This window comes from Zeus faber (genome assembly GCF_960531495.2).
Source record: "Zeus faber genome assembly, chromosome: 3".
NCBI classification, from domain to species: domain Eukaryota; kingdom Metazoa; phylum Chordata; class Actinopteri; order Zeiformes; family Zeidae; genus Zeus; species Zeus faber.
The window spans coordinates 15,235,435-15,260,479 of record NC_137190.1 but is presented as its reverse complement, the minus strand read 5'-3'; the positions used below and the strand labels follow the sequence as shown (position 1 = coordinate 15,260,479).

Sequence of the window (25,045 nt, the reverse complement as noted above, 5' to 3'; positions counted from 1 at the left end):
ACGATTCATCCTGAGAAGGACCAGTATTTTCAATGTTTCCGATCTAGCTTTTCTCCCCCAAGCCAACGTTCTTTTTAACATTCATACAATATTCTCCGAGAGGCACATTGATAGGAGACTGAGATATGATACAGATCTGACTTTTGGGAGTATAGAGGTCAAATAGAAATAGTTGGCTACTTTAAGTGTCTGTGTGTGTGTGTGTGTGTGTGTGTGTGTGTGTGTGTCTCACCCTTGCGCTCTTCCAAGCCCCTGAGCAGAGCGGTGAGTTTTTCCTGAATGTCCAGCTTCCCTCCTCCGCTGGGCTGCTGCTGGCGAGACACCTCCTCCTTTCTCTTCCGCTCCTCCTCTCGTTTCTTCCTCTCGTCTTCCTCTTTTCTCTCCTCCTCCACCCTCTTCCTCCGCTCATCCTCCTCTGTCCTCTTCCTCCTCTCCTCCTCCACCCTCTTCTTCCTCTCATCCTCCTCTCTCTTCCTCCTCTCCTCCTCCTCTCTTTTCTTCCTCTCCTCCTCAACCCTCTTCTTCCTCTCCTCCTCCTCTCTTTTCCTCCTGTGCTCCTCCTCCATTTTTCTCCTCTCCTCTGCGTCTCTGACAGCTGCATCCGCTGCCCTCTGTCTCCTCCGCTCCTCCTCCTCCTTCTCTCTCCTCCGCTCGGCCTCCCGCCGGGCCTCCTCCAAGCGTTTCCGTTCCTCCTCTTCCTGCCTCCTCTTCTCCTCTTCCCTCCTCTCCCCCTCCAGTTGTCTCCTCTCTTCCTCCAGCTGCCTCCTCTCCTCCTCCAACTGTCTCCTCTCCTCCTCCTGCCTCCTCCTCTCCACCAGTCGGTGCCGCTCCTCCTCCTCGCGTTTCTTCCTGTCTTCCTCCTCCCTCTTCCTCCTCTCGGCCTCCTCCTTCGCTCTGCGCTCGCGCTCCGCCTGCTCCCTGGCGGCCCGGAGACGAGCCTGCGCCTCCTTCTCCTCCTCCTCCTGCCTCAGCTTGGCCTCCCTCTCTTCCTGCAGCTTCCTCTGGCGCTCCTCCTCGTCCTTCCTCAGCTTCTCCTGCCGCTGACGCTCCTTCTCCAACTTGATGAGCCTAGCAGGAGGGGAGGGGGGGAGAGAGAGAAAGAGAGAGAGAGAGAGAGAGAGAGAGAGAGTGAGAGAGAGAGAGAGCTTTCAATTAAGGTGAATGAGTTTTGTCTTAAATCAGCGGCGGCCATCCTGGGGCCCAAAGGCCACATGTGGCATGTAGACCCCTGTGGTGTGGCACATCAACAGATGATGAAGAAATTAAGATTTATTCAAATTGAAATGCATCCATAAAAATTTAATTCAATCATATTACTGAAATCGGTTAATAATACTGTATTTACTAATTTATTTACTGGAAAAATCGAAATGAGTGGAACGTGATTTTTTTCAGATGGAAGTAATGCAGCTCCTTTGACGACAGACTCCTAATCTGCAGCAAGTTTTTAAATCTAAAATCAAGCGCACCTCTGCGTTTCCTCCTCCTGCCTCCTCTTCCTCTCTTCTTCCTGCCTTTTCCATTCCTCTTCCTTCCGTCTCTTCTCCTCTTCCTCCCTCTTTTGGTTCAGTTCTTGCCGTTTTTGATCTTTGATGCTCCGCAGGTTCTCGAGTACCGCTTGCTGCTTTCTCTGGCTTTCTTTCAGGTCCTGACATATAAGACGCATGCAACCATGTAAAATGAACACACACACACACACCAGGAACAACGAAAGACACGCTTCTGTATAGGGCTGTCACGATCATTAAATCTTACTGATTGTCATTGTCAAAACCACAAATTCATTAAAATTGGAGTAGAAACTTAATTTGCCTAAACCCAAATGCTAAAATGGTTTATTTATGTTTCATTGAAAAATTTTTGAAAAATCGTCTCAATTCTGATGAAACATACAGTATTATGTATTATGTTATGAAAGTGATTTCACAAAAAAAATCGCAGTCAGCCAGAATAATCTTGATCAGGTTATTATGTAATAACGGTGACAGCTTTTACAACACTTATGAGGACTATTAAATATATAAACAAAGAGGGTAAAAGACAAAAATATCCAGAAGATATATATATATATATATTTTTTTTTTAAACACAAGAAAATAAAAGAAGTGGATGTGCACAAAGTAAAATTCATAGATTAGCACTTGACAAAGAATCAATGAGAAAAAATGAGAACAGAAGGAAAAAAAGAGAGAAGGGCCAGACAAGAGAGAACCTTCAGAAGGTAGAAGAGGTTACTGAGGCAGGCTAGCAGACAGAGGGCGGCTTGGAGCCCAGAGTCCTGAGCATCCAGACACTGAAAAATGGAGGAGGGGAGGGACATAGAGGGAGAGGCGGGGGAGAGAGAGGAAGAGGGATACAGAGAGAGAGAGAGAGAGAGAAAGAGAGAGAGAGAGAGAGAGAGAGCGAGAGCGAGAGAGAGAGCGAGAGAGAGTTGGAAGCACCTCAGTCCAGCAGAGCAGAGCAGAGAGAGGAGACAAGCAAGCAGAGAGCTTCCAAGAGGCAGAGGGTTTGGGAAGTGATGAAGGAAGGAGCAAAGGAGGGATTAGAAAGGAGAAAAGGTAGAAAAAGCAGGACCAGCAGGACTTGAGCAACAGTTAGTATCGCAGATCCACACACGAGTAGAATACTAGTTGAAAGTAAACAAAGACCAGTCACAGTTGTTACTGGTGATTTACACCTACAAACAAGGCCAAACAGTTCCTCCTGCACCCATACAGGTGTAATTGTGAAAATATAAGATAAGACTTTATTCATCCGCCGGGGGGGAAATTCAATTCAACATATATGCAAAAAAATATCTGCTGCATATATGTTGCACCAAATCATTTTGCAAGAATATGATTACGTGCGCTTTTCATTTACGAGTGAGTGTACCTGCATATCGCTATTGTACTGGTCCATCTCTGCCAGCTTGGCTCTTGTCTCTCCCTCCAGAGTCTCCATCTGGTCCTTCAGTTTGCGACACATTCCATTCTTCTCTGTAATGTTCTGTTTGAGGGTTGACATGGTCGACACTGCAGACAGAAAAAAAAATATATATATACACAGCAACTTTAAAACATAAAAATACCATATTTTGATTTTGATTAATCACTGCACAAACTTCAGTATAGCCAACAGGTGATATGTGCCTGGTTTCCCTGGCATAGAATTCATTTCATCATTAATTTTCCTTTCTTAGTAAAATTTAGCATTTCATTTTTATTAAATAATAAATTATTATTTTTTTTTTTTGTGGAACCAGCATTGCGCTATAGATCGGCATCGATCACTGGTACACCAATCCCTCTTTCTATCCACTGAGCCTAGTAGAGCCTACTAGTCTTTTTACAGCGTCAATCCCTTCACCCTCATCGTACTGAGGAAGACCAGTCCACCCCTCCACCCACCAGCACCAACCTGGTCGGTTATAAAGAACCATATTGCCGACTTTCTCCGCCAGTCTCTTCTTCTCTGGAGTCAGCAGGGACAACTTCCTCTGGAATTCCTGAGCCACAGGAAGAGGAAGCGCATTATCGTGAAGGAGAAATGCAGGAGACAGGAAATGACAGAGGAACTCATTATTGAAACGAAAGTATTGCCGTGTACAGAAAGGAATACATGTTTGTACTATCGTCCTATCTTCTACTGATCGGGTAAAAAAATTGATGGCTTCTTAGACATATTGCATCGCCATATAATTGCTCCCCTTCCTGTCAGCATGTTACAGCGTAGTACAATGTCATCTTGGTACTGGTTTTTTTTTTTTTTTTTAAACATACCACATCACACACATCTCACACACACACACACACACACACACACACAGACACACACAGACACACACACACACACACACACACACACACACACACACACACACACACACACACACACACACACACCTCCAGCTGCCTCTGCAGGTTGTCAATGTCTTGGTGGCGTGTGTCCTTCCTCTGATTGGTCAGATCCAGCTCAGTCTTCTGGACCTTCTTCCTGTTCTGGGCATCACGGAGCCGGTCAGAGATCTGTTTGTGCTTGTTCCCCTGGGGGATGAACAGACAAGAAGAAGAGTGAGGGGCAGAGGTGATGAGCGATGATAAACTAAACTGAAAATATATAAAAAATAAACAAAAAAAACCCCAATAATGATAAAAAAAAATAAAAAGCTGCCCTCACCACGGCCTCCAGCTCCATCTCCAGCCTCCTCTTCTTGGCTTTCAATTTGATGATGTCGTCCTGCTCCTGTTCCCTCTTGATCTGCAACTCCCCTCGCTTTCTCCTCTCCCACTCCTCCTGCCTCTGGCGTTCTAGCTCCCGCTGTGCAGCCTGGAAAACACACACACACACACACACACACACACACACACACACACACACAAACACACACAGTTACTGTACATACACAGGCAAAACAGAAATGCCACAATTGGTGCAACCTTTATCCGCTTCACCTCTTTTCTATCCATCTCCCTCTGCCTCTCCTCTTCCTTCAGTCTCTCCAGCTCCCGTTGGCGCTCGAGCCTCCTCTCCTCCTCCATCCTCCTCCTCTCCTCCACCTCCCTGGCCTCCCGCTCCCTCCTCTCTCGCTCCTCTCTCTCCTTTTGCGCCCGCCGCTCTTCCTCCCGCCGCTGCGCATCTTGCAGAGCCTGTCGTCGTTTCTCCAGCTCCGCGTTCCCTCGCTCCAGATTGGCTTTAAACTTATCTTCAAACGTCACTGGAGGTTGAAATCAAAGCAGTGAGTCGTTGATTATGTGTTGGTTGATGATGGAATGACGAGACAGTATCTTTTGAAATATGATTACATGAATGCGTTACATGAAATGACTACATGAAGTTACTTATGCAGGAGTGACATCAGAACCCTAGAGAGACCTTCACTTCAGCAGCTTTCAACTTCAACGTCAACTATACCGGTCAGGAAAACTGTTTCCTGCCTGCTTTGAAGCAAACACTTGACAGAGGATTCCAGAGAGAGATAGAGATAGAGATAGAGAGAGAGAGAGAGAGAGAGAGAGAGAGAGAGAGAGAGGAGTGAATGAATGAATACATACTGTTTGGCTTTGTCTTCTGGGGAGGCTCTATGTCAAAGTCTTCAGCCAGTGCAGCATAGAGAGAAGAGCTGGATCCATTCGTTGAACTTCTACAAAAGAACCATTTAGTGCTCATATTATATTTCTTTACACATTGTTAATCGTTTATTATCCTATTAACCAGTTACGCTGTATTCTGACATGCATTTGTGTGCATCTACACACCGCTGGGAAGGAGGCAGCAGTTCGATTGGCAGTGTTAGGGGCAGTGGGTGTCCACTCTTGACCATGTCCACCAGATGCATGGCCAGGATGAACTCCTCGGCTTTTAGCTTCCCGTCCTTATCTACATCAGACAGATTCCTGAGGTAAAAAGGAGAAGAGAGGGTAAGAGAAGAGATGGAGGAAGAAAGAGATGAGGAAAGATGGTCTCTGCATCCTTCTAAATATCAACATGGGGCTGGGAGAATATTTAAATTATTATATTGAATATTCATACCATAATAAAATATTCTATTGTTTGAAAAATGGTCTCATCACTTTAGGAGAAGTAAACAAGAAAAAAAAAAAATGACACCTGGTAAAGACAGTTTGGACAGCCTCATAAACTAAAAACACATCTCACCAGATGGAGGCCAGCTGTGTCTGCGTCAACATTGTGGTTGCCATGGCGCCTCTAACCTGCATACCTAGCAAAAACAGACACACGTGTGTGTGTGTGTGTGTATATATATATATATATATATATATATATATATATATATATATATATATATATATATATATATATATATATATATATATATATATATATATATATATATATATATATATATATATATATATATACACACACACACAAATAAAGGAAGACTTGTAAGGAAGAATGACTCATAAAACTTTAAAGAAAAATCAAACCACTATCTTACCAGTGAGGTATCCAGTCATATATTTATCCAGACTGTTGAACTGCTGTCTGTACTTGAGTCTGGAGCCCTGGGGCACGGCCCAGTCGCTAGATGCAGCTGGCTTGGGGGAAACCAGGGAGGGCGACGACGAGTTGGAACTAAAACAGAGATAAGAAGCTCATTACTGCATCTTTTGCCATAAACTGATCTCTTCAAGTTACACTTGGCCCCCGCCTGCACTGACTTCTCCACCTCATAAGATTCAAGATTTTTTATTTGTTTGAAGATAAGGATCTTCCCTCCTTTCATCTACACTAAATAAAATACGATGATAATAATAGTAAAAGAAATAATAATAATAATAAATATAGCTGCAGGCAGCAATACACAGGGTCCAGTTTAGTTGTGTTAGTTGTGTGGTTGCTCCTCTCGCGGAGCAACCACTATGTGGTCTACACAGTGCAACCCTCCTGTTTTTAAAAGAACCGTCCACGTTTGCCTGTAAACCAGAACTTGTTATTGTTATAACCCACCACGTTGTCTGTGGAAATAGAGCTGCACTGTCTTTTTAAAAAGATATATATTTTTGGGCATTTTCATGCTTTAGTCGATAGTGACAGTGTGGGGAGAAAAGGGAAGGCAGGGGACAGAGAGAAAGGGCAGTAAATGGCCTTGTGCCGGAATTTAACACAGGCCGATGTGGGAGGAACTCAGCCTTGTTTATGGTACGCTTTACCCTGTGAGCCACCGGGACACCCTCATAGAGCTGCACTCTCAGTGATAGGTGGCCGTTTGGTTCCGTGTCGGGCACGTCATATATTTGTTGGGTTTTTTCTTTGGATTGCATTTCCAGTAAGTTACGTTTCCATGAAATACGAAAAAAGTTGTTGTAATTACCATTGCACGGCTTAGTGGATGCCTCGCTGGATCTTGAACGCATCACTGAGTCGCACATTTCAGTGTTTAAGGGATTTAATTTATTGTTTTTTTTTTTCATTAATCCAGCAAAGTAATGTGGACCATGGATTTAAAATATCAATCTAACAGATCTACTGACATCCACCAGGTAACAAGTTGTATAAATGTACACGTAAATCCATAGTCTGGTAACGTCTAAAGACTACAAATTGCACGGCGCACACTGGGCACGGTCCAACTGACATTCTCAACCGGAATCGGTACATTTATAGAAAAAAATATGATGACCTCATAAAGCGTCTTACTGTTAATCTCATCTCATTCATTTTAGAATGACACGTGATGTAACCAAGCCCAAATGAATATTTTGGGTCAAATTTGTTCGGTTTTTCACTTAAATCGGCTCCGTATGTCGATCGATTTGGATGAAATGAATACCACGAGATCCTGGTGACATAGACACAGACGGTTTAAACGACACCTCAGCCGTGTTCTGAGCTAATGCCGAAGTATGTGTTCCAGAGAGTTTTAGCCGGGTTGGACATATTTTGGCGTCAGATGTACTGGCTCGTCTGTGTTAAAATTGCTAAAAATTTGGCCGGTTTTTGGCTAATATTGGTTTCGTATGTAGATCGATTTGGAGGAAACTTCAACCACGAAGCTGGTGTTCCAGATGGTTTTAGGCTTCAAAATTCAGATAATTTTTTCACGAACAATAACAATAGGGTTCCAGCCCTGCAGGCTGGACACCTACTAACTCAACCAATATAAGTTGTTCTAATTGAAGGTACAAGAGAAAAAAAGAACTTACTACTTTTTTAAACAACAGCATTGAAGCGTATTTATAAAGTGCTGGTTGGCCTCGCTGTGTGATGTGTTCAGGGCTTTCGCGATCATTAAACTTATGTCATATAAATAACTTTCATTAATGAAGTATAAGCATATAATAGCGTGATCATACAAATCCACCTTATGAAGACAAGTTGACATTGAGACATGAAAATTCACATAGACAGTTAATTAACCTCAGCCTGAGTATGTAAACACACTAATTTGCATTTTATTTGGTGCGACATTTCTAACATTACCTTTAAATTCCCTTGACTTTTAGTGGGGAACTGAATTTTGGAATTTATCGATTACCTTTCAATCCCTGAGTGTGAAAGTCATTCTGACTTTGTGTACTTGTTTGTGTTACCTGCTGGATCCCAGGTCAAGCAGGGAGGAGGCCTTGTTGACGCCAGCAGCAGGAGAAGAAGCCAAGAGCCCCATTGGGGAGGAGGAGTAGGAGGCAGATAGAGGGAGGCCTACAGACAAACAGGTGGACACGCAGAAAGACGGATGCATAAGCAATTATGTCAATATCCTTTTTACAACAATCAACTTAGCCAGGACCATGAAACAGTTAGTAACGTCATAAGAGCGAAGATAATTTCAGAGACAAATACAGAACAGAAGTGTAGAGAATGCTATATACCAGTAACCATAGATCCACTGGGGATTGGATGTAGCATTGCCAATGTGCCGTTGGGAAGCATTGTATTTCCCATGGATGGCATCATGGGCCTGGAAGTTGCAGAACTCATCATAGGACTCAGGCCTGTTGCCATGGGAACCAGCGGGGTGAGAGGGGCCATAGAGGTCAATGATGAGAGCCCAGGGGCTGCCACGGGGATTGGGGTCAACATGGTAATGCCTGGACCTGACATCATTGAAAGGTTTGGCATAGAACCCATGCCTGTTGGGAGACAAGCACAAAAACAACATACATTTCTTTACTTCTATTGGGAAAAAGCAGCAATTCATGTTTGGACGTACAAATTCATGCTTGAGGAACTAACACATTATGTGCCAGGCAACATTTTAATAAGGGTTAGGAAAGTACAAGCTTGTGAATACATGACCAAAACCAGACCAGGCGAAAAACTGATTCAATTAAATGCTAGCAATTAAATAATGGATTTTGTAATGTATCCAAAAAGGATTTGATATGTATGTGAAACTTTGGCAAAAATGGGAATGCCTCTTTGCTCCATATATGAAAAGAAAATCAATCTTTCTGACTGTGGGATAAACATATTTGAGTTGAGATATAAGTTGAGATAACTTGTAATGTGCATTTTACTAAAATGTTTTCCCCCATTACTTTACTATTATCTTATCTAAAGTAATCACATATATTAACCGTAATTAACCAAAAACATATTTACACAGATTAATTGATTATGAATTTTTTTTAATTATCTCTAATATCTCACACACGATTGGGAAGACCCTAGGCTTACCATAGCGAGAGTTGACCATTGCTGAAGTGGTGGGGTTGAGGCTCGGGGCGGAGACTGGAGGCTGCTTCATGATAATGGGAAGAGCCAAGGGAAGGGCCGTTCCCTGGAGCTTCAGCTTAATAAGCTTCATTGCGATGGAAAACTCCAACCTATCCATCTTCCCATCTTTGTTCATATCTGCCAGGGTCCTAGGAAGGTGAAGGGCAAAAAGAAGTAGGGTGAGAAAGAGAGATAAAATGATAAGGGTTAATGGAGGTTTCAAAGAGGCAATGGCAGAGAGGCCTGTGGAGAGTGTTTGAAGGGGACCTATTACGAAAAACTCACTTTTTCAGTACTTGTGTACGAGGATTAGGCCGATATTCGCTGCCATATGCAATATTTTCACAGTATCTAAATACCCCCCCAGTGAAATAAGACAACCCAATCAGTTTTTTGTGAGCTGTCTGTTTCACAAAACATGTCATGAAACAAGCTGCTCACATTTTCTGCCCCTCCCTATGTCAAGTGGGGCTTCATTAGAATTAGAACCGTGCTCCATCTGAGTAACTCTACCCACGGCTAGAGAATAACAAGTGCGGCTGGAAACTGCTCTGTTGGCTTATAGACCAGCAATACCAATACCAACTGTCCATGAAGAAACTGCAGGCAAAGTAAATTTAAGTATTTAATTTAAATAAATAATTCTGCTGTGTGTTTCTTTATTTCTTAAAATAAGAAAATAAAAGTATGCGGTATATAGACAGTAGGCTGCAGCGCGCGATCCGCTGTGTGTTTCACCAAACAAAATCAACAAAGAAATTCTGGGGTTTTTTCATTGTAGATGTATTCATTTTATTGTATTTTCAGATGTTTCCTGAATGAAACAAATAAAGCCCTGTGCAGTGTTCTGCGAAGTGCAACCAGCAGTGCCCTTGCCTTAAAAAAGTGGGAACACATTTTTTAATTAGGCCTTGTAGATCTAATATGAGTGAAGATTCAGCAACTGGATTGCTTATTTCTCGTCTCAAATTTATTCAGAAACCAATTTTTGTGGACAGAAAAGGTGAAATCAGTGAAAGTTTATGGACTAAATACAACGGAACCCGGAAGTCATGGTCAAAACCCCATTGGCTCTCAGAATTGGGAACTAGTGCTCAAACCCCATTGGCTTGCAGAACTGGTGGCCTCAGGAGGGTGGCACCACCCAACAGAAGCAGAGCGTCCTGGAACAGGAGGGTTATAGAGGCATGTTATAATGGCTAGAATGCATAATCTGAGTGGTATTTTCAGAAAATAAAATTCAAAAACATATTTTGGGGACCTCAAAGACCTTTTAGGGGACCTATTACTTTTTGGGCGATTGTGCAAAATTCCAATCGCCAATCGCTAGGGGCGTGCGGTACTATGCGCGCGCACATAGAACCTAATGTAATGTGACAATGCTGTCTCCCCGTTCCAGAAGTGCAGGATTTATTATTTACAGGTATAGTATTTACAGAAAAACATCCAGTTTTTACAAAATTAAGTCCCACAGCAACCAAAAGCAACAGGGACACGTGCGTCCCGACAGTGGGGACACAGTGGGGAACCGTTCCTCAATTCAGTTGTGTTTAAAAATGTTGTTTCAAAGAAAATAAATTGATTTAAAATAGAAACACAGGCACGGGAGTCGGGAACGAGCCAAACGAGCACGGTGCACCGCTGTCTGGAGGAATAAAAACTCCACTCCAATTCTGAGTTAGGGTCATGTTTTTCCATTTTCCATACAAGTAAAAAAAAAAATAAGGAAACAAAATAAATTGAAATTGTTCTCTATGAGCCTTCCCGCTTTGCCCTTTGATGCTTCACGGACCCCGTGGTGATCTTTTTATCAGATGGGGTTTTTTGTTTTTTTTTGTTTTTTTAAATGGGCAGTGAGGTAGCGGATCGTCTGGGCAAGATGTATTCATGAGGAATGTGTCCTCAGCTGACCTGCGATTTGCACACATGCTACACCGTTTGCCCAGAGCGGCAAAACGGTTAGAACCGGAGCTGGGGGTCTATGTGCCTTTCCTTTTAAAAAACATTTTTTGAGCACCTGCCACTCTCCGTCTGCACGGAACTGTAGAGCGGGGAAGTGAGAGCCGATCACCAGTGGTTACTCGACAGCTCTGATCAGAGCCACTGCATCCTCTCTCCCTCTCTCCCCCCCTCCCTTTCCCCCTCTCCCTCCCTCTCTGCTCCAGTTTCAGAACACGGCAAACTGCACTTACACCATTTCAATGCTTTGATTTTTCCTGGCAGATAAAAAATAAATCGTCTGTCATCAATGTCCATCACGATCGATGGAGTCGATAGACAATTTAATCGTAAATCTGCTCAAGCCTATCCCCTTTAATTCATTCATTCACTCACTCATTCATTCACTCATTCAAAATATATTAACAGATATATTTTGAAAACTCACTGAGAGCAAGCTCTCATTTACAGGTGTGCCCCCTTTACAGGGCTACATTATAAAAGCATAGACAATGATGTATACAGCCTCAATATAAAGGTAAACTGTAATTCATCCAGATTAAACAAATTAAAGATAATTAAGACAATAAAACAATTATAATAATAATAACAATGATGATGATGTGGTATGCATATAGACAACATCTCTATAATCAGTATTTGGCAGAAAAGTAGACTGGACCCATTGTTTTTTTTCCCAGCTAAAACAACCCTGCTGTTCAGTGTTTTCAGGCACCACCTAATTGCAGTCTGAATCACGATCGGTCTCTTGTATCAGAGAATCTTTGACAAGTTTTTCAAAATCCCCTAGAGTGTGAGTCTCACCATATCTCAGCCAATACGGAGGCAGGCAGCCCCGACTGCAGGAAAAAATTCCTGGCCGGGTCTCCTGCACAGTGAGGGACAAAGAAACCGAGAATTACAAATGACAGAAAGAAAAGAGTGAACAAAGACACCTCCTCCACCTCCCATGATCAACTGCATATATCAGATCTACAGTTGAATGGAACTGTCTTCTGTCTCTGCATTCTGCCTGTTATTCATACTTGGGTGGGCCTTAAAAGTCTCCGCTTGTTTGGGTGTAAATTAAAGGATATGTTCATTATTTTCCAACCCAGGCCTTATTAAAAATGTTGGTTTCCATCATTTATAACTGTTCATGGCACAATCTCGCTGAAGGCTTTACTATTGAGATACTTCTCACTGTGCTAAAATGCAGTCCAAACGGGGCAAACATTTAAGCCTTAAGCCAAAAAATGTAAAATCTCCTTTCCAAAAACACAACTTCCTTTAAAGTCATGTGTTTCTTAGTCTATTTTTTTAACATGTTTTGAGGAACAGTAAGTCTAAATCGCTTTTTCCAATTGCCGCAGTACATCCAGAGCGTTGCTTTGGCTACAGGTTGCCAGCGAGAAGAGACACAACTTCCTGTTTCTCTTCGAAGGAGGTGAAATGCAAAATAGTCAACAAGACCTAGAAAAACCTGATGGTTTGCTTGAATGTTTGCAACCATTTATCTATTTTTTTGTAAAACATATGAAGACTATCTGACAATATTGTGAGCTTTCTGTGTTTTAAAAGGAGATTGAACATTTTCTTCATTCTGAACAAGGCTTAAAGGTTTGCCCCATTGGCTCGACATTTAAGCATAATAAAAAGCTGCAGGAGAGTGGTTTCTCAATAGGAGAGTCTATAACATAGATGTGCTATGAAAAGTTATTAATGATGGGAACCAACATTTCAATAAGACCTATGTTGAAAAATAAGGAACCTATCCTTGAATCGACTGAAGGTATCTTAAGCCTATGCCTAGATCAGCGTGCACTATGATAGAATCCCATGTTGCTATCGCTAAATGTTTTGTATTTGCAAGTAATTTACCCATAATCACAGCTTTAAATAATATTAATGTACATTGTGTGTGTCTGGGCCAGTGTGTGCATGTGCAGGTATACCTGAGACATAGCCCATGGCTGGGGAGAGAGTGGCAAACTTCTGGTCATGTTTGGACCTCTCCTCTGGAGTAATTGCCCACAGACTGACACCACCTGAATTGGGAGGGAGATCGAGACACAGAACAGAGTGATGACGACTCAGAGGGAAGGCAGAGAACCGCAGAGCTGGACAAAGAAAAAAGGGTATATTGATAACATCAATCGCAAACTTTTCGCATATTCCCTCTACCTATTCCATTTTATTTCATTTTATTTTTATTGTATTTTATTCTATATATTTTTATCTTATTCTATAAGTATTCAACTTACTGTATTACGTTTTAGGAGTCAGTTAGTCGGTCTATTAGAAAGGAATTTTTTACTTTTATTTTTTTCCTAGGACATAGTGCGTGCTATCACCGGGTGTGTTGCATTACATTTCACTGCATATATGTATGAAAGTATGTATATGTATGTGACAAATAAAAATCTTGAATCTTGAATCTTGAAACTGTTAGGATATTTCACACAGAAGCAGAATCAACGTATCTCCAGCCACCATTCGTTGCTGTTAAGTCCAGATTTATTAATAAAGGGATTTATTGACACTGAGTGCTGGCTGGGATGCCGTGTCACTTTATTTAGATGGGAGAGTAGCAGAGAGATATCAAACTCGACCTTTTTGTTCTCGGGCTATAAGCTTTATCAAATTACAACAGCCTGTCCTGCCTCATAACCCGATAATCATTATTTGATGAGTTAAATATCTTCTTGCTTAAGTTAAACGTGAAGCAAAGGGTTGGATGGAAACCACAACAGCAAATAGCTATTTCCATAACCAAAGACAAGCAAATCTATTCACAAACTAGCAGGAAGAGGCAAAGTTATCATCACGCATTAGATGGCTGCTGTAAGCAGACTCCATACACAGGCAAATGCACGTTGCACAAGAATCAATGTGCTCTCTCTCACTCTTACACACACACACACACACACACACACACACACACACACACACACACACACGCACACACGCACGCACACACGCACGCCCAAAGTATCTTAGCCTTAAATAATGAACATCAATCAACAGAGCTGCACTGTTGTGCCACCATGCTCTGTGCACACATGCACACGCACAGCGGCAAACACTGCAGTGGACTTACCATTCATATTTGCAGGTGGTGGAGACGGGGAGGGGGAAGACTCCTTTTGGTGTCCTCAGCTACTGCACACAGCCATCTGCAAAACACATAGACCAGTCTCCAATCAATACTGCAGCTAAGGCAGGACAGCACTGAGAGAGAGAGCGAGAGAGAGAGAGAGAGAGAGAGAGCGAGCAAGAAAGATGGAATGAGAGCAAGAGATTCTGATCAGTCAGCAGAGTTGAACAGGGCTTCTCCTGTTCCGCTCAGTATGGTGGCTCTGGACTCTTTCCAAACATTTGCATGGATGCTTGTCACCCCAGCACCTCCTGATAGTAACCCTCGTCGGCTACTGTGTAATTAGGATGCAAATCGTCCCAAATGTGAACAACCCGAGCAGTAACAAATCCAATGATTGTACAGCATATTGCTCTCAGCAGACATTTCTCAGAAAGCCTTTACACACATGCACAGTCAACACTGTGTACAGACAACAGAGCCAGACACACACACACACACAACACAGTTTGCCTTATTCACATGCTGCTCACCAGTTCTCTTCAGAATATTTAAAACACAGTTGTTTCTATTGTTTTTTAAAGTCCTGCTAAGCGCCTTTTTCTGGTTGGTCTTGATATGACATCAGTGCTGGACTAGTATATTTTATTTACCTTCGAGTGTTAAGCTGAGGACTACAAGCTTGTACTACACTACACCAGTCATTCAAGCAGTCTAGGTTGTCACGCATAGAGTGTTGTGCATCCCTTTGGTGATTTATCCTAGAAACGCTCTATTAATCCTGCCCTGCAGAGCGTAAAAATCTCATAAAAAAATAATTATAAAAAAATGAAAAACTTTTAAAACTACCATAAAACAAACATTATTTTCGGTTAATTGAAGCTGAAATAAGTTGGCATGGAGTGTCCCAGAATGTTTCATTACTCTGTAGTACTGATGCCATTGGAAAGATGGCAAAGCAGTTCTTTGACCAAAATGGAGATATGAGAGACTAACTGCTGTGCTCTCTGAAAATTGTTCACACACTTATGCATTGCTGCAGCGCTGAACACCTGTTTCCTCCATGGCTGCCGTTCAGCCATAACACGAGTCAGGGAAGGAAGAAAATTGAATTGAACTGTGTTCAACACTTCCTGGACAGTAACCAGTGAAGAGAAGAATATTATCGTCAGCTGATCAGGTGACAGGAAGCAGGAAGAGGTTTTTGCCAAGGGATTGCTATGATGTTAAACAGTATATGACTCAGCAATGGCATCAAATGCAGGATTTGGATTTGGTTCTCACCAGCACAGGACATGCAAATTGACAGTTTATATTGTGGACAGAGTGATCCATTCCTAACTGTTTTGCTAAAATGAACGTAGTCTGAAACCAGTAAAATACAGAGATTAGGACGGGCGATAGCGATATAATTTTGTTATTGTGATACAAGACTAGATATCGTCTGGAATTTGTTATCGTAAGATTGTAATATACAGCAGTTCAGTGCTAACTTTAAGGCTGTATTACAGTTAAGTAATGCAACATTCTGAACTTTATAGACTCTAATCAATACCTCTACCTGCTTTGCCGTAATACCCATCTTACGATTGACTGTTTGTCTAATAGCTCTTGGGTGTACATATCTTGTGAAAGCACTGATATAGGCAAATTAGCAATATCGAGGTACACAGAATATTGTGATATTTGATCTTGTCTGTTATGCCCAGCCCTGAGAGATAATAAATATGAAAGAGAGAGAAAGACAGGGGACATGGACCTAATTTCAGTCAATTTGGTCTTCACTACTGACTGCTGCACTCACAATAGGGAGTAGAGAGAAGGGAGGGCTAATATACTGTCTGCCATCTGTCGCTCTCCCTCTCTCTTCCATTCTTCCTCCTCTCCTTCTGTCTCCTCTTCCATCCTCCTTTTTTCTTTTTTTTCTTTTTCTTCTTTTTTCCTCTGACCCTCATCAGTTTCTGCTTGGCTCATTTGTTGCCCTGTCACAAGGTTTTATGTGCTCACGAGAGGATTGGTTGATGGATGGTCTCAGTTTTCACTGACTTAATTTCAGTTTGTACTCAGTTTGTACTCGGTTTTCTTAATGTTCTAATGTGGCCCTCTGCGTCCACTTGCAAGGGGTCAAAATTAGCTTTACGATACTACTTTAATAATGTTTACCATTTTGTTTAGTGTCCAACATATCCAAAATACTAAAAACAAAATGAATGTACTATAATAGAAATTGTATTTTGTAATGTAATAGAAATGTACTAGATCAGTGTTAACTATTTGTCAATATTTAAAAGGTAGGACTGTGAATCATTATTAGGGTGGAGCACTTTTTCCACTACCAATGTTAATTCTGAATTCCAAACTTTACTAATCGCTTATATCTACAACTCAATAAATTATTACTGAATCCTATAGACCAATATTATGGGGAACATCAGAACAAAACAATTGACTCATTCTTCTTAGTGAGACATGAAAATTAACACTGCATGAAAAATGCAGTAAATCAAATTGCTTTTCTTTAATATCTCTTGAATATCTATATGACTGCCTCCAAGTATCTGACCTTTGTATTGGGGATATTGAAAAAGCGGTATCAGAGCATCTTTAGTTCTGTCAACTAAAGCAACTATTGAATAAGTCATGAACATATTCCTATTTGTAAATTTAGACATTCGACTGGCCAGCGACATGTCTGACCTTGACCACTGATGGGAATTTGAGCCGGTTCAACACAGAGCCAGGTGTGTGTCTTCACAAGCTGTGAAAGTGATACAGTGAATAATAGCCATTTAAGAAGATAGGAAAGCCAGGAAGAAATCCATGCTCAAGTTTTAGGTGTATCCCAATCCTGTTTTATATTTCATTGTATTTCCAGAGCCCTGACTGGCAAGCTGGCCGTTCGGCTGAGAATTTAATGGATGAATGACTGGCGGACAAAGGAGACAAGCTGACTGAGTGGTTGACTGAGTAGCCAATGTGCTTTGCGGATATCATGCAAATCCATTCAGTATCCTCAGCCCGATCACCCACATGTGTGCTTCCACACTCACGGTTATTCTACTCTCTGAGTAAAGGCCTTTAGCTGCCAAATTAATAGAGCGGGTACAGACACCTAGGCAGAGTCTGTATTTGCATAGTGATAAGCCTACTGTGTAAAATCAGGGGCAGGGCTAACTCAACGCACACCAGCGTTGTGAGTGAGCAGTAATTTTACAAATACAAATGGGCTTTGATCAGTATACTTGGAAATTATGCACATTAAGCTTCCCAAAAACAAATACATATAGCAGTAGTGAATTTCCAGAATATAAAAATTTTAGAAATCCTGATATTATCCATCACAAAGTTTGGATAAGATGCTAATAATTTGCAGTCCTGCAGAAACGTCTTAACACTATTCTAAGTGGTGTTTCATTTTGACCAAATATGAAAGTGTTGTTCTGTCAATGCAATCTTCAAATCCCAATAATTGAGGTCCTCTGCTTAGGAACAGTACTGGAACCAACGTTCTGGATAATATAATTCAATGAAAGGCTGCAGATATAGAAATTATGAAAACAAATATATTCACAATTATAGATTCATCACATATCTTACCTCACAAAGGAAAATAATTTATACACATTGTAGAATAGAAAAGATCTGATGGCTGTTTACCCTATGTAAAGTTAAGATGTAGCCTTATGTATAAACTTTATTGAACATATATCACACTTCCACCTACCAACCAAACCACCACCTATCCACAAACTTACACCTAGTTATGAAGTCAGCCTATCTTTTAGTCCATCACTGTGATGGAATGTGGTCAAACAGTTCCTGGGACGTAACAACACATAAGGCACAAACTATGGCAAAGACACTTCCCCTAATTTTACTGTAGCTGTGGATCCATATTGGCTGCATAATTCGATTTTTGTTAAAAAATACTCCTTCGCCAGACTATCCCCAACTGTCTCACAGCAGTTCAACCATAAACACATACAGTATATGGGTATTGGGGAAAAAAAAGCTTGAAACCATAAAAGTCTGTCTGAGGTAATTTGTTAAAACAATCCCTCTATTCATCTGTTAAGTTTGTCTTTCATCCATTCACTAGTTACTTCTCTCTGTCTGCTCTTATGTCCTTATTCTACTAGTTGTATGACGCTGCTCTGTCCTCACCCTTAATCTGTTTAGAAACACGCATTACCTGCCTGCCTACCTGCTGGACAGAGAGGTTGATTATCTAAGAAAGAAAACTGATTTGGAGCCAACAGACTAACTCCGACAACTCCTTCCAGGTCAATCTGTGTTTCCCTCTAATACCATTTCATTATAATTTCCCCTCAGGAATATATAAAGTGTTATCTTATTGAGGAAGTTTTTTTAAATGGATGTTCCTTAACATATCTAAACTCTCTTTCTCTACAATGGCCCCCACACCAGATGCACTCATTCACACACTTAATGACCTGCATGAGCCTCAAGCAGTATTTCAGATAAGATTTGATAAATGCGGTCTGCCTTGATTTGTTTTCCTAAGAGGCAAGGAATGCCTCTCCCTGTTCTCTTTCGCTCTGTCCTGTTTTATCTCCGACTATATAAAGATTAGCTCAAGAGCAGAGAAAGTTCTCTGATAAGTTGGGATTTCATAGTGTGAGCTTGTTCAGTTTAATCAGGCTGAATCAAAGTGTAAAAATGTCATAGGTTAAGGTAGACATAAGTATGATCTACCTCAGAACATACAGTATAAGATGGGATGCGGAGGCATACTTCCCTGGTAACTTCAGATACTGTAAGGTACCTCCTATTAGGCGTTTAAGGAAATATGAACACACTTAAGAATCACGAGTATCTCAATATTTAATTAAAAGGTGTTAACATACTTTAAAAAGTGTCGTTTGTTGTATCATGTTTACCCTGTTTACATTTAAGAGTGCTAATACTTTTATGATGATGCTTTGACAAGGAATTAATGTAAAAGCTGATCAGGTTCTACAAGTGCTGCTGAAACAGAAACCTGCGAGCCAGCCATGAGTTGGAAAGGGTAACAGACAATCAGGGGTTTAGTGTCCTGCTTAGAAAGACCTTAGCAGGCTAGACACTAGTCTGATGCCTTGGCCCCCACAGTGTGTGCTAGTATACCAAGACGTGTGATCTCCTGTGATCACCACCCTCCGCTTAATCCTATAGTGTGCACACTACTGGGATGGGGGAAAAAAGTCTTCAAAGCTGTGAGGCTGTCTTTTGAAAGTCTTTTGGTGTATCCCTGCCATTTCCCCCATTGGGGCTAAACACAGGTTCTGGCTGGATAAAGGGGGAATCACTTTACTCACTACATAATACTTTTACAATGGATAAGGTAAATAAAGAAGTATACGTATAGACAGGGTTGAGTAACATCTCACTGACCTGACTACAGTAGCAGAGGGAAAACACTATCCAGTAGAAAATAAGCCATTTGAGAGGCATACACCGATCAGCGATATTAAAACCACCACTAATAACCACTAATATTGTGTAGGTCCCACTCTTGCCGCCAAAACAGCTCTGACCCATCGAGGCATGGACTCCACAAGACCTCTGAAGGTGTCCTGTGGTATCTGGCACTAAGATGTTAGTAGCAGCCAGTGCTGTAAGTTGGAAGGTGGGGCACCCATGGACTGGGCTTGTTGTTCCAGCACATTTCACAGATGCTCGATTGGATCGGACCCTCACCCCGGCCATCCACATGAGGTAGAAGAAACCGTGATTCATCAGACAAGGCCACCTTCTTCCATTGCGCCATGGTCCAGTTCTGACGCTTATGAGCCCATTGTACCTGCTTTCGGCAGTGGACAGGGGTCAACATGGGCACTCTGACTGGTATGCGGCTACGCAGCCCCATACAGAGCAAGCTGTGATGCACTGTGTGTCCTGACACCTTTCTATTATAGTAGCATTAACTTTTTCTGCAATTTGTGCATCAGTAGTTCTTCTTTGGGATCCTACCAGACAGGCTACACTTTGCTCCTCACACGCATCAATGAGCTCATGACCCTGTTGTCGAACACCCCACAGCCCTGCTGTTTTGGAGATGCTCTGACCCAGTCGTCCACCCATCCTAATTTTGCCCTTGTCAAAGTCGCTCAGATCCTTACGCTTGCCCATAGTTCCTGCTTCCAACACATCAACTTCAAGAACTGACTGTTCACTTGCTGCCTTATTATATCTCACCCCTTGACAGATGCCATTGGAACGAGATGATCAATGTTTCACCTGTCAGTGGTTCTAATGTTGTGGCTAATTGGTGTACATAACCCTACTATTTTCAGACAAGTGCCTGATGTTGCTTCGCATGTGGGGGTCAGGTGGATCAATCACAGAAATATCTTGTGTTAAATAAACTCCCCGAGATGTAACAGCACATTACCATATATGGCTTATTATTAGAATGCAAATTGAAATATATCCCTAATCTACATTCTAATATAAAGCAAGCCATAGATTCATATTTTCATATCTAGCCATAGTGACATTCTAACGTATCTAATGTAATACCATAGTCACATTCTCAGATACAACCACAATGTCTTTCTAATGTAAAGCCATAGACTCACATTTTAATATAGAGTGTTACATATATATAATACATTCAATAATACGATACCATAGAGTCACCTTCTCTGATCACCTGTCACCAGCAGACCCACTGCAACCTGCTCAACTCGTTTGGACAGCAAAGAATTTAACAAATGCAAACGTGTTTACGAGAACCCCTGTCTTTGCATGACTTTTAGAATCTGAATTTTAACAAAGTATATATGTATATGTATAATCAATGTTCGCCAACTCCTCCCGGGCTGAACAATGAGATATTTGAGGTTTGACATCACGCTTTTAAAAAGAAGTCGAAACGTCACATTTGGGGGGGGGGGTGTTAAGTCCTCGCGTGGGGGGAAAGAGAAAAAGACAAAGCTAAAAACGCAACAGAGAAACGTCCCGTTATTATTTAACTAAACAACCTTTCTGTACATTCCCACCGGGATTTTTTTTAAACAATGTCAAACTTGTACTCAGTCTTGGATCGGCAGTTTCGGGTGCGTACCTCTCTCTTTACGAGCTGAAAATCTCGGACTTCCAGGCTCTGTCCGGGACAAATCTTCACTCCGCTAATTCGGGACGACCTCCCGCGTGTGATGTGGGTTGCTAATTCATGTAAAACGAAATAGTCGAGCGTGAATTGTTAAATTTAGCTCGTCCCAGAACCTGTTGCTGACAGCTCCGTGTCACACAAACAACATGGCTGACGAGCGTCGGCGATGCGAGACTCGCGAACGACTCGCTCGTAGCGAACGAATCCTTTTAAACGACTCAGAGGTCCGGAGTCATTCCGGCAAAAGAGTTGGGCGTGGAGTGGATCCTCAATCCACAAACTGAAAATAATTACGAAAGCGCTAAATTAAGGTCTAAGGAGGAGGGGGGGGGAGGCCAAGTAATTCATATTAAAGGAGTAAATTATTTTTGTGATTCACTCTTTTCTTTAAAGATTTTAAAGATGATTTATTTATTTATTTATTTATTTATTTATTTATTTATTTATTTATTTATTTATTTGTGTATTTATTTATTTGTTTGTTTGTTTGTTTATTCGTTTGTTTACTTATTTATTTTGCTCCGGGACCCGCAGTTTACGTTATTAAATCAATAATAAATAATAAATAATAAATAATTGATCCGACCGAGCCGACTGCCGTCCGTCGTTCACCGGAAGTCCTCCTTCGCTCGGCAACCGAAGCGAACGGAGAGTCGCGAGACCGAACGACTCGTCAGGTCAGGAACCGAATCCGCAAAAGGAGTCGACCTTTTTTTTTTTTATCACTAACTAGTGTTCAGTCCCTGGTCGGTGGCGCGAAACCTGACCGTACTGAGGGGGAGGGAAGAGAGGGGAGGGAGGAGGGAGACATGATGAGAGGAGGGAGGGAGAGAGATGGGGGGGGCTGGAGAGAGGGAGGGAGATGGAGAGAGGAGGGGTGAGGGAGGGAGAGAGAGAGGGAGGGGGGAGAGAGAGAGGGAAGGGAGAGAGATGGAGAGAGGGAGGGAGGGAGAGAGATGGAGAGAGGGAGGGAGGGAGAGACAGAGGGCGGGGGGAGATGGAGGGAGGGAGAGGGGTGGAGAGAGAGAGGGAGGGAGAGAGATGGAGAGAGGGAAGGAAGGGAGCGAGATGGAGCAAGGGAGGGAGGGAGAGAGAGAGAGATGGAGAGAGGGAGGGAGGGAGGGAGAGACAGAGGGCGGGGGGAGATGGAGGGAGGGAGAGGGGTGGAGAGAGAGAGAGGGAGGGAGAGAGATGGAGAGAGGGAAGGAAGGGAGAGAGATGGAGCAAGGGAGGGAGGGAGAGAGAGAGAGACGGAGAGAGGGAGGAAGGGAGAGACAGAGGCGGGGGAGGGAGATGGAGGGAGGGAGAGGGGTGGAGAGAGAGAGGGAGGGAGAGAGATGGAGAGAGGGAAGGAAGGGAGAGAGATGGCGCAAGGGAGGGAGGGAGAGAGAGAGAGATGGAGAGAGGGAGGGAGGGAGGGAGAGACAGAGGCGGGGGGAGGGAGATGGAGGGAGAGAGAGAGAGGGAGGGAGAGAGATGGAGAGAAAGAGGGAGGGAGGGGGGAGAGAGAGGAGGAAGGGAGAGAGATGGAGAGAGGGAGGGAGAGAGAAAGAGATGGAGAGAGGGAGGGAGAGACAGAGGGCGGGGGGAGGGAGAGAGGTGGAGAGAGAGGGGGGGAGGGAGGGAAAGAGATGGAGAGAGGGAGGGAGAGAGGTGGAGAGAGGGAGGGAGGGAGAGAGATGGAGAGATGGAGAGAGGGAGGGAGAGAGAGATGGAGAGGGAGGGAGGGAGGGAGAGACAGAGGGCGGGGGAGGGAGAACGAGAGAGAGGGAGGGAGGGAGGGAGAGAGATGGAGAGAAAGAGGGAGGGAGGGAGAGAGATGGAGAGAGGGAGGGAGGGAGATGGAGAGAAAGAGGGAGGGAGGGAGGGAGAGAGATGGAGAGAAAGAGGGATGGAGGGAGAGAGATGGAGAGAGGGAGGGAGGGAGAGAGAGATGGAGAGAGGGAGGGAGGGAGAGACAGAGGGCGGGGGGGAGGAAGATGGAGAGAGAGGGAGGGAGGGAGAGAGATGGAGAGAGGGAGGGAGGGAGATGGAGAGAGAGGGAGGGAGGGGGAGAGAGATGGCGAGAAAGAGGGAGGGAGGAGGGAGGTAGAGCTAGAAAGACAAAGATGGTTAAATTTGTTTATCGGTTCCCTTTCTTGAACAGTTACCTTCGTTGTATGTTTCCATCTTAATATGTTGTCAATTATTATTATTATTATTATTATTATTATTATTATTATTATTATTATTATTATTATTATTAATAATATTATTATTATTATTAATATTATTATTATTATTAATGATATTATTATTATTATTATTATTATTATTATTATTATTATTAATATTATTATTATTATTATTAATGATATTATTATTATTGTTATTGTTATTATTATTATTATTATTATTATTATTATCTCCGAAACTTCGAACGCACCATTTCGTTTATTTTCGCTCTAATTCTCAAGTTGGCTCCTTATTCGAATTTTTCAGTCCCCCTTAAATGGCCGCAATAACGTCATGTGGCCTGTAGAGGGCTCTGTTCAGTGGCTAATCTCTGTGCTGGGCTGCAGAGGCCTCTGTTGAGAGATTTCTAAAACGACTGATCTGTTGTGAATACTCTGCATTCAGGAAAAGAAAAACAAAACAATGACTTTCCAGGATGCATTTTTCAATGGAATAAACGTTTTGTTTTTTTTCCCCCGAAAAGCTATTATATGAAGCCACCTGAAACACAACAAAACAAGATGGACTGTAATTGCATGAGAAAGGCAAAAAGTGACTGCACCTTCTGCATAACTGTCATGACTTTACTATAGGATTTTTATTCTGAATTTTATTGCGATCGTGACATTTTTATATGAACCTCTGAACACGGTATGCAGACTGTGGTGTCGTTGTGTCATTGCATTTTTCCACAATTGCGAGGTTCCTCCCCGCTTATTTTCAAAAATGCCTGGATTCCGATACTAAGTTCCTTGTCTGTCATACACAAGTGTCCGACTTTTGAGACATTCTGAAAATAAGTGGGGAGGAAATTAGCAATTAGGGAAACGTGCAATGACACAATGAGGCCACAGTCTGACATGCCATGTTCAGCAGTTAATAATAAAAAGGTCATATTCATAATGAAAGTCATAATAAAATCATGACAATTATGTGGAAAGTGCAGTCACTGTTTGCCTTTCTCATTCAATTTACAGTCCATCTTGTCATGTTGGGTTTCTGGTTGCTGCATATACGTAGTTGCTTTTTTTTGTTTTGTTTTGTTTTGTTTTTCTTTTCCTGAATGCAGAGTATTCACAACAGATCATTTATTTTAGAAATCTCTCAACAGAGGCCTCTGCAGCCCAGCACAGAGATTAGCCACTGAACAGAGCCCCCTACAGGCCACATGACGTTATCGCGGCCATTTAAGGTGGACTGAAAAATTCGACTAAAGGAGTCCACTTCAAGCCTTTGTCTTCTTCTTCGTCTCATGCGTGAGTGTTCTGTGAGGGCAATGGCAGTCTTTTATTGCTACCCCTGTTGCATTTCTCATTAGTCATTGTGACATAATTCGCAATGCCGTGTTGTTAAATATTATTATTTTCTCGATTTTCTCCCCCCCCCCAAACCCATAACCTCTGCAATACTCTGCGTACGCGCTTGCAAATTACGCACAACACGCCGCTTTACGACCGCTTTACGACAGATCCACCGGAATACGGCTTAGTTCGCTACCGATACGTTAATAACGACGA

At 42.4% G+C, this 25,045-nt stretch overlaps 1 protein-coding gene across 1 annotated transcript in view; it reads right to left on the bottom strand.

Annotated features, from left to right (window-relative positions):
• itsn2b (intersectin 2b) overlaps positions 1 to 21,439 on the bottom strand; it is a 38,292-nt gene extending 16,853 nt beyond the window's left edge. Inside the window, exons 1-18 of the mRNA XM_079997000.1 lie at positions 21,267 to 21,439; positions 14,201 to 14,276; positions 13,056 to 13,148; positions 11,926 to 11,989; positions 9,124 to 9,311; positions 8,316 to 8,576; positions 8,037 to 8,145; positions 5,942 to 6,078; positions 5,638 to 5,701; positions 5,238 to 5,375; positions 5,034 to 5,122; positions 4,434 to 4,696; positions 4,159 to 4,308; positions 3,885 to 4,025; positions 3,400 to 3,487; positions 2,875 to 3,014; positions 1,470 to 1,648; positions 233 to 1,068 (exon numbers count right to left, since the gene is read on the bottom strand). Of these exons, the coding sequence (XP_079853126.1) occupies positions 233 to 1,068; positions 1,470 to 1,648; positions 2,875 to 3,014; positions 3,400 to 3,487; positions 3,885 to 4,025; positions 4,159 to 4,308; positions 4,434 to 4,696; positions 5,034 to 5,122; positions 5,238 to 5,375; positions 5,638 to 5,701; positions 5,942 to 6,078; positions 8,037 to 8,145; positions 8,316 to 8,576; positions 9,124 to 9,311; positions 11,926 to 11,989; positions 13,056 to 13,148; positions 14,201 to 14,207 (2,947 nt within the window). The 5' untranslated portion in view covers positions 14,208 to 14,276; positions 21,267 to 21,439. The remainder of the gene's footprint in view (positions 1 to 232; positions 1,069 to 1,469; positions 1,649 to 2,874; positions 3,015 to 3,399; positions 3,488 to 3,884; positions 4,026 to 4,158; positions 4,309 to 4,433; positions 4,697 to 5,033; positions 5,123 to 5,237; positions 5,376 to 5,637; positions 5,702 to 5,941; positions 6,079 to 8,036; positions 8,146 to 8,315; positions 8,577 to 9,123; positions 9,312 to 11,925; positions 11,990 to 13,055; positions 13,149 to 14,200; positions 14,277 to 21,266) is intronic.
• Between the last annotated feature and the right edge of the window lie 3,606 nt (positions 21,440 to 25,045).